Raw genomic sequence first — 19,157 nt, 5'->3', positions numbered from 1 at the left:
GGATTTTTAGTTGAAATCAAGTTTCAAAAGGTAGAAGTAAGAATTACTAAATTTTAAAAACCAATCTATTCTGGCATAATTTGTAAAGTAAGATGCATAAGATTTTCGGATAGACAATTTATGCTGTAATTTATTCCAATAAGATATTATTGGAAATATATATGAGTCTATTTTTTAAAAAAAGTTTTGTGCAATTAAAGTTGCCTTAAAAAAGGGACAAATAACTATATATATATATATATATATATATATATATATATATATATATATATATATATATATATATATATATATATATATATATATATATATATATATATATATATATATATATTCTCTCTGTTCTGCAGAATTCAACAGATTAAAAAAAATAAACATTTGGATAGTCATTTATACTTCAGATCATCTAATTTCCATCAAAATAGGTTTTACTTGATTAGAGTCTTATACAAAATGCTAGAATTAAAATAAGATTGATAGATCATATCATTTTGCCTTTGTTACATAGAATTCGAGGGATCAATTAAAATAAATATTTAGATAGATAATTATACTTTAAATCATTCAAATAAGGCATTGACAAAAAGATATAAGAGTTTAGTTTCTAACCAAAAAAAAGTTTGTTTAATCTTAAGCTTTATATAGAATAATATAATTAAAATAAAAGAGATAGATTAGAATTCTTAAACTTTCAGTATTACAAGTTTATAACTCAATTGAGGTTGAAATTATCAGAAAGATACAAAGCTTTAAAAATTATTTATAAATAAGAAAGAATCAGAAATAAGCAACATTATAGGATAAGATAGAATACTTGCCTTAAAAAGCTGATCCCAAAAATATTGATTTCTTCTCTTCCTACTATTCTTCTCTTTACTAAGTAAGAGGGCAGCAAGCTTTTAACTTGATAATTGTTTTACTTTTTTATTCTCTAATTACAAGTGTATAGATAACACAAAAGGTTATAATCTAACAAACATGCATAGATGTCAACAATTTAGCAAGCGTCGGTGGTATACTCTTTTATTTAGCCAGCGACATGTTTACTGCACTTCCTCTTTTTACTTTTATTTTTTTTCATATTTTTTCTTTTAATAACTTAACATGGAAACTTTCATAAATCATATCCAAATTTTAAGATTTATAATTAGGTGGTCGCTAGTATTAATCCTCCAATATAAAATTATTTAATAAAAAATTATTTAATAAATTCTCATATTAAAATAATTAAAATTTTATTATATCATAAATAATTTAAAAATCCTCACTTCCTCCTCTTCCTCAATTTATCTAGATTAGTTGTTCCACCCAAGTTACATTCATTCACAGAATATATTAATATTTATATAAAAATATCATAAATTTATAATAAAACTAAAAAAATCATGTTATCTTAAAAAAATATTTTTTTATATAAAATTATCTTAAATTACTCAAAAAATTATTACACTCGAGTTATACTCATTCATAAAATATATATTAATATTAATTTTTATATAAAATTATTTTTATTATGTTAAATATCTTATAATAATGTACTAATTGTTTTAGAGAAGTTTGAATTGATTTATTGAAAGTTAAATTAAGTGATACTCGATTATATATTAACCTAAAAATATCCTATTTAAAAACTTAATCACCTTAAAATCATGAGAAATTAGAAAAAATGATGTTATATTCTAAAAACCATGTGCCAATAGTTTCAGAGAAGTTTGGATAGTTTGATGAAAATTAACTTGAATTACACTCAAGTTACACTCGATCATAAATTCAATATAAAAATATCCTATTTTAAAAATTAATCATCCTAAATTTATATAAAAATAAAAATTAATAATAAATATATTTAGTCTCATCTAGTAGTTTAGATAGGTTTGATGAAAATTCAAAGAAACTTTGAGTTATACTCGATCATAAATTCGATCCAAAAATATCTTATTTTAAAAATTAATCATCCTAAATTAGCATCTCACCTAACAATTCAAGAAAAGGTTGGATAGGTTTGATAAAAATTCAAAGAGTTACACTTGAGTTAATAAATTAAATATAAAAATATCTTATTTTAGAAATTAGTTACCCTAAATTCATATAAAGATTTAAAAAGTGATAATAACATATTAGCATCTCACTTGAGTTGTTTAAGAAAAGTTTGAATAAGTTTGATGAAAATTTAAAGAGTTACATTCGATTATATATTCAACCCAAAAATATCTTATTTAAAAAATTAATGACTAAATTTATACAAAAATAGAAAATTTGATGAAGTTGATGCTAAACATATTACCATCTCACTCTAATAGTTATGAAGAAGTTTAGATAAATTTAATAAAAATTTAACGAGTTATGTTCAATCAAAATGATATACTATTAGTTTTAGAAAAACTTAAGTTAGCTTGATGAAAATATCTTGATTACACTCGATTAGTTGTAATTAGACCTGACCCAATCCAAAGTGATCCAAATTGTTTAGATTAGGCCGAATTAGTATGTGGATACATGACTTGAAATAGTCTGATTTAAAGATATTATTAAATGTTTAAAAAAATATATTTAGGAAAAACTAAATATATGAATGTAAATGATAAAAACATAGTAGTAATTACGTTTTTCAGTAAATTGAACATACTAAAAAGTTAATTTTTTTTACTTTGATAGTTTACTTTTTTAACCTCAACTTACCTAAAAGATTCCGTCGAACATATTTTCAACATATATTTTAATAAATACTTTAATTTGATAATTTACTCTTGCGAATTGTCTCCGCATTCATCCTCACATCCTCCCGGAGGAAACAGGTCATCTCGATATATTTATATTTCAAACCTGCAATGTGTTTCATGTAAAAAAGTGAACCTAATCATTCACGTGGATTGCCTCGATCTCCCATCATTTATCATATATAATTACTTCATTTGAGTGTTATATATATTCACATTTTAAATATTTTTCAAATAGTATGTTGATTTTTTTTAATTATATTCTAATTAAAAAAATTAAAAATAATTATGGACAAAATTATAAATGAGGTGTTGGATGTAATGCTTATATATGGCCGAGTCTTTTTTGTTTGTTCATGCTTTGCATAGCATGTAGAGGGATGATCGAATGCTTAACAACCCCATTTTAGTTGGGTTTGGTTGCCGTTTTAGAATTGTAAATAAATATTGTGTTATGTGGATACTTGTGTGATATTTTGGTCTATAATAGATCATTTTGGATCATTTGTTGTGTGGTCATTCATAAAGTCTGTTTGTAATTTATATTGGCTATTAATTATTTACTGAAATAATTGCTTGTGGATCCTGAGTGAGACGTTTTCTCTAACCTGTTTTCTCTTTTGTAGGTCCTAAGGGACCATAGGAGGTTTCGGAGAGATTGACCTTTGTGGATGGATATACAAGAATGCTGTATGACTTAGATAAAATCAGTTAAATGCGTGATAGCACGTTACCTTCGTTATCGCCTATCGTCCACAAGAGAAGGAGAGGGGAGGAGTGGAAAGAGAATACATGACAAAAACGGAGAGAGAGAAAAAGATTGGTAAGGAAGAAGAAGAGGAGAGTGGGGTAACAGGAGGGGGAGAGGATAGAAAAAGGAGACGAGACGACGAAAAGTACAGACGAAAGAGAGAAAGATATGTCGAAATAAAGTGGAAAAGAAATAATGGATGAGAAGAGACAATTTAGATAATTTTTAAATTAAAAATATATTTTAAAGATTATTATTTATAACTTAATTTTTAATTTTTTTTAATTTATAATTAAATATAAAATATTATTATTTTTCCTTTTTCCTTTATCCTCCTCGAAGGATTACACGAGGGGGGCGAGAGTAGGGGTCAAACAATTTTGAGTCACATCAATAAGGACAATGATTATAAAAAAATCCAATAATATTAATATTATAAAATAAAAAATAAAAAAATTTTATTATTATTTTAAAAGAGATCAATAATAAAAGATTATCAATACTATGAATATTAAATTTTTATATTTTAGAAATATCTAAAATATATATTTTTCGTTAATATTTACCTAAGGTTTTAAATTAACTTTGGATGCATACGGTAACAATTTTGATGAATAAAGCTCGGGCTTTAATCGTCGTCGGACTATTTATAGTTAACTTATATAATTAGTTATTTTTAGTATTTTAATTATTATATTTTAAAAATTATATTAAAATATTTAGTTCTAATTTTATCAATTAATGATGTGAAGAGATATAAAATTAAATATTTTACTTAGAAATCTTAATATAATTTTTGATAGCGTAAATACCGGAATAGCAATAATTACAGGCTCTCCAATGGGCGCTGCTGTTTGGATCCCACCCGGTTTCCTCCGCACCCGCTTCCCCCCTCTTACATCTCTCCGATGGGCGCTGCTGTTTGGATCCCTCCCGGTTTCCTCCGCACCCGCTTCCCACCTCTTATATCTCTCCGATGGGCGCTGCTGTTTGGATCCCACCCGGTTTCCTGCGCGCCCGCTTCACCCTTTGGCTGCTGCTCCCTTCTCCGTGGGCAGGCAAAGCGGGAAACGTGTTAGTAGAAAATGAAAATGGATTGCCGAAGCAGTCCTCCCCAAGCATTTTGCTGAAACCAAGAGGAGGGAGAGGCACCGACCCTAACCCTTAGCTCGATCGATCGGAGACCTCGCTCGCTCGGTGGGATGGCGTCGTTCGAGGAGGCGCCGCCCGGCGATGCCAAGTCCGGGCACAAGATCTTCCAGTCCAAATGTGCCCACTGCCACACCGTCGAGAAAGGAGCTGGCCACAAGCATGGTAGATCCCCGATTTGAAAACGTGTTCCTGTCCTTTTTTGCCCTCGGTTCTGTAAATTCCACCTTTTTCGCTTTCTTGGCCTTTTGATTTTGTTTGACCCGTATTGGATCAAGATATAATTCCAAATATATATTATTTTCTCTTTTGTTCTTTCCTTTTCTTTCTTCGTCTAGGCCCTAAATTTGTCACTTTTAGTTGAATCTGTATATCTACTATTTCTCCTTTTTGGCCATCGATTCTGTTTGATCCATAATATTATCTCTTTTACTTTCTTTTTCTGTCGTCTCCAATATTTTTCGAGTCTTTATACGTTATACTCATTCTCAGCAGTTCCCATCAAAATTGGAATGTTCATTATCTGTTTTCTGGTTGTTCTTTAGGATTTTTTTTTTCTTTTTCGGTGAAATGTTCATGATGTCTTCCTGTTTTCATTCGTTAGGAAGGCAGTAAGGCCCAAACGTACGTACCTAATGTTCGCTAAGCAGTAATTAGTCTATGGGAAACGATACTGAACTTGTGCAAGATCATTTTTGTGAACAGTAGATATAAGAATTTGGGAAATTTCTAGCAGTGTCAAAAACATTTTCAGTGTACGGACAGTTGTAAAGAAATATTGTGGATTGAAAGCCTTCTGTTTGCTGACAGAGATAATTTGCACTTTATCCAATGATAACTTGTATTTTCCCAGCAGAGGTTTCTTGAAGCTGGGAGGGAGGAAGAAGAACTAGGAAGCATGGTTGACATGTGGGTATGAATCGACATAGGTCCTAGTTCAGTAATGTTGTTCTGAATAAGAGTGGATAAGTTGATGCTTCTGTAGGCCCTTTTAGCGCCACAGTTTATCCTGCCTACCTTCTAGGGGTGGATTTCAACCTCTAACGAGTTATTCCAACATATGTTTTTAATGGAAACCTTTTGTTTGTGGCTTATTTTGATTCAGAGGCAAGCACATTTATGGAAATTAATTAGTTCAAACTACTTATTCTTGAAGTATAAAGAGTTTACAACATAGAACAATGGACTGATCAAAAGCTACTCATGATATGTGCACATGTAGTTTTTCATGAAAATAATGATTTTGCAAAAGGCGTGGTTAGTTTTTTAATTGCTTCTTGTCTGCCATATTTTACTTCTGAACTATCATCCTTGTTTCTTTGTTTCTTGTAAATTTTGCTTTTTTTTTCAATTAAGTTTTTCCCCAATGGTTGTTACTGTTTCAAGTAGCAGACTTGATGTGTTTTCCCCCAACTTTCTCGTCATTAATAGGTCCTAATCTGCATGGCCTTTTTGGGAAGCAATATGGGACAACTCCTGGTTATTCCTATTCCACCGCAAGCAAGAACATAGATGTGATATGGGAAGAAAATTCTTTGTACGATTACCTGCTGAATCCAAAGGAGGTAATGACTGGTGACCTGCTGATGGTGAAAATATATGCACGATACATTGAACTAATCACTTATGTGTATACATTACAATTATATGTGTAACCATGGTTGAATTTTCCCACTGACAGCAATGTTTGTGTTCAGATGTTCTCATCTTTTTTGTTTTAGTAACTAAGTACTGCTTCTTTGCTCTTGTTTTAGACAATTACCTGATTTAGGCACAGTTTTATCTGCAGTAATTACACTGTAGTACTATCTGGAGTAGTTTGAATGAAAAAGTTGAGTGGCTTCAAACTTAAGGGCTTTGCAAGCTTGATCTATTGCTGTTTCATCAAATGGATGGCCATAGCTTTAATGTTTTAGTTTCCCCTGTCTCTTGTTCATTGGTTGGAATGAGTAGTACCATTTAATATTGTCAGGAGAACAGTTGAGACATAGATATTGAAATCTAGACTATGTTGAGGCCAGGTATTATCCAACTTGGACATTGCTTAGTGGGCATAAAGTTGTGGCTTCAAGGACTTGTCTCAGAACATGAAATGTGGTTTGGTTATTTTTGCTGAAAAGCTTCTCATGCATGTGAACTGTGAAATAAGTGTTTGATTTCACATTAAGCCTAAAAGTTACATTTTATATTCCTTGTCCATGGAACGTATTTATTTTTTCAGCAGTTTTAGTGGTTAATTATGGGCCACTTTCCCCTCACACACTTCTCCGTTAAATTGTTGCATAATTTCCTGGACATAAGTGACATGCATTTACTTTTATGTTTAATATCTTCCATTTGTGTTGCTGTACCATGCCATTAGTTCTTTTCACTTAGCACACCATATTATGTCCAGTCTAGGGTTACCATTATTGCATTTTCGTGTCCATTATGTTTTTCTGTAGTTCTTTCTTTTATTTTCTCGGGTGTTGGAAGCAATGATTACAATAGGTGCTCGAGCACTCGCCTAGGCGCTCGGGCGAGGTGAGGCGAGGCGAGGCTCGAGCACCTCGCTTTATTTCCAGACGGCGCGCTTCCAAGAGGTGCTTGGGCGCTTGCCCGAGCCCAAGCGCCGGGCGCTTCGGGCGAGCGTCTGGGTTAAACCAGGCGATCGAACCAGATTTTTAGGTCTGGTTGGTCTTCGGTGCTTTAGTTGGTTCAATCGAATCAACTAAATCATCGATATCAGGCTCCCTCTCGTGATTTCCTCGACTTCCCCAACCCTAACACTCATGATTTTGTCGTCGAGATTTCTCCTCCGCTATCCCTGCTCTCTGTTGCCACTGCCACTGTCGTTGCTCGCTGCTATTGTCACTACTCGTCATTGCCACAATCGTTGCTCGTCGCTGCTATCGTTGCTCGCCACTGCTCCCGTTGTCGCTCGCCTCTCCTGCTATTGCTCGCAGCTCCTGCTATTCGTCGCTCCCGCTGTCATCGCTCCTGCTCCCGCTCCAGCTACGGTTGTCGCCTGCTATCGTTGCCGTTGCCTCAGTAGTCTCGGTCTTCTCACACTCTTCTCACTATACTGTTAACAGTATATTAACAGTATACTGTTAATTGTATACTAATAATAATATTTTTATTTATTAGATTAATAATATATTATTTTGATTTTAATACTATTAATTTTTATTTATTTAAAATTATTGTTAGGTTTCAGAATAAATGGCAAGTGTATAGAGCAACTCAATAGATTTGATGTAAAATTTTATTGTTTTGATTTTTGAGACTTTTTATTAATGTGACATTGTGATTTTGTATCCGATTTTCTTAATTTAATAGCATATTTTTTATTTAAATAATTATATTTATTAATTATATTATATATTTTTATATTTTAGCATCTCGTTTCACTCAGGCGAGCGCCTGGCGCCTCAGGTATTTTTGGACCTTGACGTCTTTTAACGCTTAGTGCTTTTTAAATCACTGATTGGAAGTAGGAAGTAGGTGTGTCAGAGCTGAGAGGCAACACTGCCCGTAAATCTACTTGATTTCACAATTTTCCTCCTTTGTGAGGATGTTGCAGTAGCTGCTATCTATCAGCATGTGTTAGTTTTGCATTATCGAGTCCCACTTAATTATGAACGTATGAAAAATGAGATAACAGGGTGGAAAGATATCGATATGCTCTATGAAATCTGGATGGCAACTGTTCACCATCCTTGTATTTGCTGGTGCACCCGGTCTGCTACTAACATCTATTATTTCTTCTTTCCTGCAGTACATTCCTCTGAAGAAGAAGTTCCCCGGCATGAAGAACCCTCAGGAGCGTGCAGATCTGATTGCCTACCTCAAGGAAGCCACAACTTCCTAAATCATCCATCAACCCATCTTCCCAAGTAAAGATGTCAACTTGTGGCAATTTTTATTTGAAATATGTAAATAAAAATTTTGGTGCACTTAGTATACAATTCAATGATGATAAAAGATCCATCTTTGCACGAGTTTGTGCACTATTGGTAGTCTCACGATGACTCATCTAGGTCATCATAATACTTGTATGCTTTGCAATAGTGACTTCTTTTAACACCATGCATTATTTGCATGATGTATAATATTTGGAGGATATAAAATGTTTGGTGTTGTTATGAAACATTGATGTCATTGTTGGAGTCTAAAGAATTCATCATCCAAAATTAATTAGACTGGTATCCTGTTCAGTTCTACTGCAACAAAACAAAAAGGCCATGCTGCCAAAGTCTGAATGTGAGAAATCAGCACTTTGTTTATGAATGACACGTTGAAATTGCATGTGTAAACAAAGTTTGAATCTTCTCAAGTGAACTCCTGCAATGTAATATACAGTTACACACTCCCTTAATTTCTTACTTTAATTAAGGACATTATTTTTTTTTTTTTATAGATTTTAATAGTAACAAAAGATACATTAGGATTTCTTGTCATGCTGAGCAACAAAAACCTACCCCAGGAACAAAGATTATGGTTCAGATCGATGTCAATTTTGACCCTTTTGGTCACCTGAATTTGTATCATGAAATGCTTATCTTACACTTCTTTTCTATCACCACTAAATTTATGAATTGGGCATTCAGAATTGACTCCTAACCAAAATTCTGGTAGTCTCATCAGAAAAGACATGAATGATATGATATCACAATGGCGTAATTACTACCTCTATGATTGATGGTTTTGTCTCTCGTTTGTTGGTTGGCAATATTTAGAGAGAAAACTATGTGAAGATTCAGAACATCCTCAGGTTGTCAACTGGCAGCTTGGAACCATAAGATCCACATATGTTTTGCCACTGTTTTTGGCCACTGCCCATGCCAGACCTGCCAACGTCAGTACATGTCTAATTTTTACCTCTTTTTCAAGCACAGATCACGTTCTCTACAAGTGGAGACATCTTGTTAGTCTTCTTTCTTTCCTTGTTGATCCAACAGGCACAAAACATCCAAAAGATCCCTTCTTATTGATCCTAAAGGCACAAAACGCCCAAAAGATCCCTTCTTTGGTGGGCTACTCCCTCGTATTCGTGTGATTCCAGCATGGATTCACCCTCAAAATCCTACCTTTTTGGTGTTCCAATTCGCAGAACTCTTTTTGGGTTCATCTTGCTCCTCTCCCTTGCCCCATCATCTGTCGAGACCCAGATCTCCGACCAGCCGACCGCCTACCAGATGCTGGAGCAATACGATTTCCCCAGAGGGATCCTCCCGCAGGGCGTGCGGCGCTACGTTTTGAATCAAGATGGGAGCTTCGAGGTGTATCTGAGCGGCGACTGCGAGTTCAAGGTCACCGGCGGCTACTTGTTGCACTACAAGAGAAAGATCACCGGCGCGGTGGCCTCGGGGTCGCTGACCAACCTTAGAGGCGTCAGCGTCAAGGTCCTCTTTTTGTGGTTTGGGATCGATGAGGTGGTGAGGAGTGGCGACGAGATCGATTTCTATGTCGGCCCGCTGTCGGCATCCTTCGGGCTGTCCAACTTCGAGGAGTGCCCCCGCTGCCGCTGCGGCTTTGATTGCTCTGCCGCCATGGTTTCGGATTCGTAAGACACTGGGGTTGGTGATCATGGACTGTCCCAGACATGGCATTCCATGGATTAACCTTGATATGTTTAACTTGTGCTATCAAATGAACGCATGCTAATCACAGATTTTGATATGGTCTTTAAGAATCCTCGAGTCTTTACCTTTGAGTAGCTGTAGGATGATTGCTCCATCTTTTTCCACTTTGAATGACTGCATGTTCTACATTTTGATCTGTGTCTTGGTTAAAACATTGCCTCTACTTGTGCTGAATCCTAGATGTCAAATTTGTCTATGTTAGAGCTTATAAATATATTGTGTCATTTCCTAATAGCTTGAGCCTCTGTGATTTGTAGTAACCCAACCAAAAGATTTATCTTAGTATCAGAGCATGACAATTTATTCTTTTAGGATTTATGATAACCCAATCCAATTCTTTATCAATATAGTTGGTAGTGTTTAGAGATTTTGTGCTTGATTGCAGGAGGTTCTTTTATTGTGGTAGCTTAGAAAGTGATCAAGAGATTGGAGTTTGATGACACCTGACTGGCTTAGGTTGTTTTTTCCTCCCTATCCAGCTTCAAGGTAGCTTCAAGGTGGACTGTAGATGTGCTTCAGTTTACTATTTTCACTGCGGTGTTACTTATCAAGAATGATTAGAACTCCACTTGAGATGTGTTGCCTTTTGACGAAGAATCTGGCATCAATTTTTATGCTCTTTTTTTGCCCCTCTGCAGGTTTTAAAGGCCTATATTATGTTTTATCGGATTTCTTGTTATCATTATTACAACTGTGTATCCAGAGGCAATAAAAAGATCAATCGACAACTTTGACTAATAGATGAAAACACTGAGTCTATAGAATGAAGAAAAAGAAAATAGAAATCGTATGGCACAATGAGACACACAAGATAGATCAAGGCTTCTTATATATTCTGCCTCATTATTGTGGAAAACCAACATTAACACATCTCAAGTTCTTCAACCTATAAAGAGATTGTTTCTTGGTAAAGATTTTGGCTTTTCTTTCTTCCCAAGAATTTGAACAAATGGGAGGAAACATCAATATCTGTCATATCCCAGCCACATCTTAAAATTTTCTTGACATGTTTAGTTTTTGCTGCTAAGAGGAACTGTTACCTCTATTATTTTTCTGCTCAAATTCAGGTTTTTCATTCTATATCAATATCTATCTGCTCAAATATCACTGATAGGAGTCTCTAATTTATTCATATGAACTTTACTGATGTTATAGTATTGTTTTCGGACCATAATGTTATTTCATAGTTTTCAACTCAGTCCATTCAAATATGACAGCTTATTAACATATTCCTTAGATAAAGTTACAGTTGTTTTAAGATACTTTCTCCATGACCAAAGAATGCATTAAAGAAGTTGGTTACCAAAAACCTTTAATTTCGAAATTCTCTATGCGCACGAAGGATTGTTTTATGAACTAGTATTTTTTTTTTGGTGTTTAAGGGTTAGAAAGAGGTTTATAAACTAATAATATTGGCAGAAGCTCTCTTAAACTTTGTATCTTTTGGATATGTCCTTCAGTGGTGAGTCTTTTATTTTTAGTTCTGTATCATTGCTTATTATCTTTGGGATGATGATATTTCTATATCCCTTTGTGATTTTAAACTTGGTAGTGAGCTTTCTTTTCAATCTTATTAAAATTTTATCGTGAGTTCGTTCTTTTCCTACTATCAACTTTCTTCCGAAATCCATTCTGCATTTTACCCTCCCGGTATCAGTTTGGTATCAGAGCTAAAGGCTAGAGATCATGACAAGGCAAAATGAAAAAGATATAGTTGATGAAGGTAGTTGTCATGAAGATGATGTTGAGTCATTGAGGCTGGAACTACGAAGATTGTTGTGTAGTCTAAAAAAAAAAAAGAAATAATTGAAGAACTTTGAGTAGAGACAATCAGTATGAAAATAATGTCCAGGAATTTACTTCTGATGATGATACATCTCCTCATTTAAGGGAGTCGAGAAGATTTCAAGCAAGATATGGAGTCCAAAACGAGTGGTAGAACAAATACAATCCAAGATTGGATATTCTCGAGTTTGAAGGTAAAATTAATGTTGATGACTGATTGGCTTAATATAGTGGAAAGAATTTTCGATTTTCATGAACCTTTAAAACAAAAGAAGGTAAAACTTGTGGCTCTTAAACTTAGATGGAATAAATCTTTTTAGTGGGAAAATCTAAAGAAGAAAAGAGAACGTGAAGGGAAGAATAAGATCATGACATGGGAGAAAATGAAAAGGGAGCTAAAGAGAAAATATTTACCTAACAATTATAGACAAGAGATCTTTCTCAAAATCCATGATTTCAAGCAAAAAGATCTTAGGGTAGAGGAGTACACAGTAGAATTCAATCATCTCATGTTAAAAGGAGAGCTTGTGGAACCAGAAGAGCAAACCATTGCAAGATACTTAGGAAGTCTAAAGTATGATAATTGCTAAAGTTGTTTAACTACAACTATATTGGTCTTTAAATGATGTGAGCAAGTTGGCTTTAAAAGTTGAAAAACAATATAAGTTTGAAAAGAGTTCTCGGTACGGGTCAAAAGAAGGCTATACAAAAAGAGAAAATTTTAAACATCCTGTCCAAAGCAAGGTGGTATCAAAGGTACAAGACAAGGGTGAAAGACCTGCTAGCAGCAAACAAACACATAATTCTTCTACGCCATATGGCCGAAAATACTTCAGATATCATGATTTTGGGCATTTTGCTTCAGATTGTCCAACTAGGAGGATTGAAACTTTGGTTGAAAATCATAGTGATGGAAGAGAAGATGAAGCCGACGATGAACCAAAATACGATGATGATGAGGAAGAGGTTACTTATGCTGATCATGGTTTGTCTATTATACTACAACATAGCTTACAAGTGTCCTATGTGGCCGAGGATGGAAGTTGGGTGAGAAAGAATGTGTTTCACACTAAATGCGTTTTTCTTGGCAAAGTGTGCTTGGTGATCATCGATAGTGGCAGTTTTAAGAATGTGATATCTTTAGAGATGGTGTAGAAGCTAATGTTGGACACAATCCCTTATCCATATCCTTACCAATTATGTTGGCTCCAAGAAGGAAATGACATCAAGGTAACTAAAAGATGTTTAATTTTATTTTCTATTAGTAAGTATTATAAAAATGAAGTATGGTGTGATGTTGCTCCTATGGATACTTGTCATTTGCTATTATGAAAACCTTAGCATTACGATAGAAGGGTGTTATATGATGGCTACAAATATACTTATTCTTTTAAGGTGAATGAAAAAAAGATTATTTTAGCTCTATTACAACCTTCTAAAATTAGTGCACCAAAGAATGAAATTAACGCTTTTATGTCCTATGATGAATGCAAGGGTGAATTAGACAGCGATGATCACGTTTTGGCTCTAGTAGTAGTAGAGGAGAATAAATAACACAAGGAAACACTAGCAATTATGAAACTAATCTTGGAGGAGTTTCAAGATATTATACCGGAAGAGATTTCATATGGCCTTTCACCTTTAAGAGACATCCAGTATCATATTGATCTTATTTCGGGGGACTATTCTATCTAATAAAACATCATACAAAATGAGTCCCAAGGAGCATAAAGAACTTCAAATGCAAGTGGATGAGTTGGTAAAAATGGGTTAATTCGGGAGAGCATGAGTCCTTATGCGGTTCCAGCCTTGTTGGTGCCTAAGAAGGATGGTTCTTGAAGAATGTGTGTGGATAGCCACGCCATCAACAAAATCACAGTGAATTATCATTTTCCTATTCCAAGATTAGATGATTTACTTGATCAATTATGTGGTGCTTTTATTTTCTCTAAAATTGATTTGAGGAGTGGCTCTCACCAAATAAGAATAAGGCCTGGAGATGAGTGGAAACAATATTTAAAACTAGAGAAGACTTATATGGATGGTTGGTTATGCCATTTGGGTTATCGAATGCTCCTAGCATTTTCATGAGATTTATGAATCATATACTTAAGCCATGCATTGAGACTTTTGTTGTGGTTTACTTTGATGATATATTGGTGTACAGTAAGAGTGTAGAGGACCATATGAATTATCTTAAGGAGATCTTTTTTATTTTGAAAAAGCAAAAGCTTTATGCTAATATAAAGAACTATAACTTTTTTTACTCGTAGTGTGATATTTTTGGGGTATATTGTTTCAAAAAATGGAATCATGATGGATTAAAGCAAGGTAGAATCTATTCCCAATTGGCCAACACTTGCTTCATTGCATGATGCGAAGAGTTTCCATGGCTTAACTTCCTTTTACAGAAGATTCATCAAGGGTTTCAGCTCTATTGTCGCTCCAATAACTGAATGCCTAAAATGTGATAAATTCAAATGGACTAGTGAGGCTAATGATATTTTTATGCTTTTAAAAAGAAAGGTGACTAAAGGTCCTATCTTAGTACTACCTAATTTTGACAATGTGTTTGAAGTTGAATGTGATGCATCTAATGTGAGAATTGGTATTGTTTTGAGTTAAGATGGAAAGCCCATTGCCTTTTTTAGTAAGAAGCTGAATGATATGAGAAGAAAGTATTCGACAAGGAGTTTTATGTCATTTATTGAGCGTAATCTTATTGGAGTTAGTATCTTCTTGCAAAGTCATTTATCCTATATTCTGATCATGAGGCTTTAAAGTTCATTAATCAACAATACAAGCTAAACAAGAGGCATCTAGCTTGGGTAGAGTTCTTGCAATCTTATAACTTTATAATCAAGCACAAATCTGATGCTCAAAATGTAGTTGTTGACACATTAAGCAGAAAGCATTCTTTATTATTAGCAATGAAAGTCAAAGTGGTTGGATTTGAGACGTTCAAAGATCTATATGAGAATGATATAGATTTCGGCTCAATATGGTAGAATTGCAAATCATGTTCATTTTAATAATTTTCTATCTTTGATGGTTTTCTTTTTCGAGCTAATACATTGTGTGTTCCATCTTGTTCTTTGAGACAAGTAATTCTAACTGAAGCTCATGGTGGTGTTTTAGGAGGGCATTTTGGTAAGGATAAGATTCTAGCTCTTATTTAATCAAATTTCTATTAGCCTAAGATGTTCAGAGATGTGGAGAGACATGTAAAGCAATGCCGAGTGTATCATTTAGCAAAAACAACATTCTAGTTTGAACACTCCATTGCTAGTGCCAAATGATCCATAGGAAGAGGTGAGTCTTGATTTCGTTTTGAGACTACCAAGAACTCAAAGAAATAAGGATTCTATCATGGTTGTTATTGATAGATTTTAAAAAATATCTCACTTTATTCCTACAATAAATCGAATGATGCATCTTATATTGCTAATTTATATTTTAAGGAGATTATTAAATTGCATGGTATTCCAAAAAGTATGGTGTCCGATTGAGATTCAAAATTTCTTAGTCATTTTTTGGAGAACTCTTTAGAGGAAGTTGGGTACTTCTTTGAATTTCAGTAGCTCGCTTCATCCACAAACCGATGGGCAAATTAAAATAACGAACAGAAGCTTGAGAAACTTACTTAGAAGCTATGTTGGCGAGAACATTAAGCAATGATATCTCATTCTTCCACAAATTAAGTTTGTCTACGATCGTTCCATGCATCATAGCATTGGTAAGAGTCCTTTTGAGGTTGTTTATGTTGCTAATCCTACTTATCCTTTAGACTTGGTCCCTCATTCAATAACTAAGTAATTTAGTGGAGATGTTGATGAGAGAGTTAAGCAAATAAAGAAGCTGCATGAGAGTGTTAAAGCAACCATAGAAAAGCACCAACAAACATAGAAAACATGTGGAGTTTAATGTAGGTGATTTGATCTATATTCATCTAAGGAGAGGTTTCTACTAGGCAAATTTGAAAAATTGAAACCAAAGACTAATAGTCCATTTAGGATGCTTAAGAGAGTTAGCAAAAATGCTTATTAGATCGAGCTACCAGAAGATTACGGAGTGTCCCCAATATTTAACGTGGTTGATTTAAGTCCTTTTCATAATCATGTTGACGAAACAAACAAGGACTTAAGGATAAGTCTGTTTCAACAAGGGGAAATTGACACGGGAGTGCCTAATTTGCTACAATATGCTCATATGAACCTTGCTGATGCTATGATATTGTTTTCAGCCCACAATGTTGCCTCATAGTTTTCAACTTAGCCCACTTAAATATAACAACTAATTAGCACATTCCTTAGATAAAGTTACAGCTATTTCAAGGTGTTTTTCTTGGTGACTAAGGAATGCAATAAAAAAGTTTGTTACCGGGAATGAAACATTTAATTTTGAAATTTCCTATGTATGAAGAGTTATTTCATGCACTAGTACTTATTTTGATGTTTAGGGGTTAGAGAGGAGTTTAGAAACTGATTATATTAACAGAAGCTCTCTTGGAGTGTTCTCTTAAACTCTGTATCTCTTGGATGCATCCTTGAGTGGTGAGTCTTTTGTTTTTAGTTCTGTATATTTGTTTATTATCCTTGGGGTGATGATCTTTCTGTATCTCTTTGTGATTTTAAATTTGATGATGATTTTTTTTTTTTCGATCTTATTAAAGTTTTATCGTGTGTTCGTTCCTTTCCTACTATCAACTTTCTTCCAAAATCTATTATGCATTTTAGCCCCTCGGATATCAATCACTATGTCCAAACTAAAAGAAGACTTAATGTCGTTTAGTTTTCTGCTCCCGTTGTGTTGGTTAACCATTGCTCACTATGTTCAAACTAAAAGAAGACTTCATTTTAGGGTTTATTCGCAACAAATGTACATTTTTGCGCTGTTGTTTGATGTTCATGTTGACTAAAAGTTATTATACTTTTCAATACACATTTAATACAAATCTACAAGAACAAGAAACCGAGACAATATATTTGTGTAGTTTCACGGACTTTCCGAAACATTCCAACAAATTATAGGTAACACTGAATCTATGTTATATGCCAATTACATCTTAACATGTTACACCGTGTATGTTCTTTTCTAGGTTGGCTAAGCAAAATGTCTCAAACATTTTTTGAACATCTTGTTGAGTACTGGACTTTCTTTTGTATGCAATTCATTCTCCCTAGTCTTTTCATGCTCTGTTCATAATAATTATCCAATTTTTAGTGGTTAAAAATTGTTTTCTTTATGCTATTCTTGGGCCAATTCTCTTAAAACCAGCATCCTTGTTCATGATATGGACCAGAAAAGCAGCACTTGGTTTGACTTTTAACAGCAAGAAACACCAACACTTAACAAGTTTGATGAAGCACTGGATCATTAAATCTCGCAGCACTTGGTTTGACATTTAACTGCAAGAGACACCACCACTTCAACAAGCTTGATTGATGTAGCACTGGATCAGTAGATCTTACTTAACATGCTTGCAACACAGGCTCACAGAGGAAATAAGCCAATTGTCTTTCGATTCCTTTATCATCTTGATCAAGAGCTGTGAAGTAGTTATATATGTTCCATAAACTAGATTCCATATCAAGTTTTATGTGCTTCTTTTATCCATTCTCCAGTTGGATAACTCAGGATCTAGTTTTCTTAAACCATGTTTTATGTCCGGAAAACATTGCTTGATCACAGAACATTGTCAACCTTCCAACTCTCTTTCGTGATTTTTCTTTTTGCTGCAAATAATATTCAGATACTGCTGGTTTATTTTTCTCTGTCTCTCAATTTATGACATTTTTTTTCTCAAAAATAGTAGGAGTGAATGGAGAAACAGATTAGCAGCCACATGACATGACCTTCTGATGGTGCTTTCTTTCTCAAGAATTATTGGAGATGGTGAAAGGCTTATTCAAGAACAAATGTGATGTTCGAGGAGCATAAACATTTATAGAATGTCAAAGTTTGGAGGAGCCAATAAATATTCTGTATTAATTGTTTTCGCAGCCCTTTCTTTTTCATTTATGAATTAAAAAGGTCCGAATGATCAATTTGGAATCAATAGATATGCAAAACGTTCACTTGAATAAATTATCATTTATGTTCAATGGAGGAACAATTTCATCATTTATGTTTAAACAGATATATGTTTTATTCAGAGTTCTAAACATCATATAAGAAAATAAAACTTTGACTTACATCAAAAGAACATTATCACACAGACACAAAGATCCAAGGAAATCTGTGAAAAGAAGTACGTAAAAATCATTTACCAACCATCATTTTGTTGAGAATAACCAAAGAGCGGGCAAGTCAGTAGCAGCTCAGATGGCAGATATATGCACTATTACATAGCTCTTAACATCCTACAGTGACACAAAATTTAATCTCACATCAAACAAAAAAATTATCACACAGATAGAAACATCAAAGGAAATTTGTGGGAACAGCTGACAGAAATTATCTACCCACCAATATATTTGTGTGTGTGTATATATATATATATATATATATATATATATATATATATATATATATATATATATATATATATATATATATAAAATCAAGGAAATTAGGAAAGTAATTCTACAAAAGAACTTCCATTCCACACCTGTCCATATATGCTGTCAACCACATTATTATTTTTCCTTCCTCTACATAAATCCTAAATTTCTTGTTGAAATGAGACTGAAGACAGAAGAAGAATCTGAACAAAGGGAAAGTTTGACCCATCCCCTCAAAAACAGAAATAAAAGAATTTTTTTTTTGACAAAAGGTTAAATGGTAAATATGAGATTTAGGATCTTAAAATTAAATGTAAAAATCTTTATCAGTTAAATTTGTATAATTTATCAGATGAAATTTCAAATCCATAAACAATGGTAAACGAATTTGATGCACTATTATTATAGTATTTCAGATCAATATTTTGTGTAAAAGGAAAATGATCCACACTCATCACAAAATTGTTTTGTGGGAGGTGTCATTGATGACAAATATGCAGAGAAAAGTTGTGTGGATTCGTGGACTGGACTCACCAGCGTGATGTCTGCCGCATTGTCCGATCCCAATATCATATTGCTGCTGGCTTGATCAATGTGCAGTGAGGACATTTATGTGCTGCAACCT

General features: G+C 33.7%; 2 protein-coding genes across 2 annotated transcripts; both read left to right on the top strand.

Annotated features, from left to right (window-relative positions):
- Window positions 1–4,460: 4,460 nt before the first annotated feature.
- Window positions 4,461–8,749, top strand: LOC135612623 (cytochrome c-like). The gene is made up of 3 exons (XM_065109129.1): window positions 4,461–4,782; window positions 6,049–6,182; window positions 8,378–8,749. Exons 1-3 carry the CDS (start codon window positions 4,671–4,673, stop codon window positions 8,468–8,470), a joined length of 339 nt encoding a protein of 112 aa, XP_064965201.1. The 5' UTR covers window positions 4,461–4,670; the 3' UTR covers window positions 8,471–8,749.
- Window positions 8,750–9,365: 616 nt separating this feature from the next.
- LOC135612622 (uncharacterized protein At5g01610-like) lies at window positions 9,366–10,372 on the top strand. The gene has a single exon (XM_065109128.1). It carries the CDS (start codon window positions 9,666–9,668, stop codon window positions 10,167–10,169), a length of 504 nt encoding a protein of 167 aa, XP_064965200.1. The 5' UTR covers window positions 9,366–9,665; the 3' UTR covers window positions 10,170–10,372.
- The last annotated feature ends 8,785 nt before the right edge of the window (window positions 10,373–19,157 follow it).

Source organism: Musa acuminata, chromosome BXJ2-5 (assembly GCF_036884655.1).
Source record: "Musa acuminata AAA Group cultivar baxijiao chromosome BXJ2-5, Cavendish_Baxijiao_AAA, whole genome shotgun sequence".
Classification (NCBI taxonomy): Eukaryota; Viridiplantae; Streptophyta; class Magnoliopsida; order Zingiberales; family Musaceae; genus Musa; species Musa acuminata.
The sequence above is the reverse complement of the archived record's forward strand: the minus strand, read 5'-3'. Positions and strand labels throughout refer to the sequence as shown.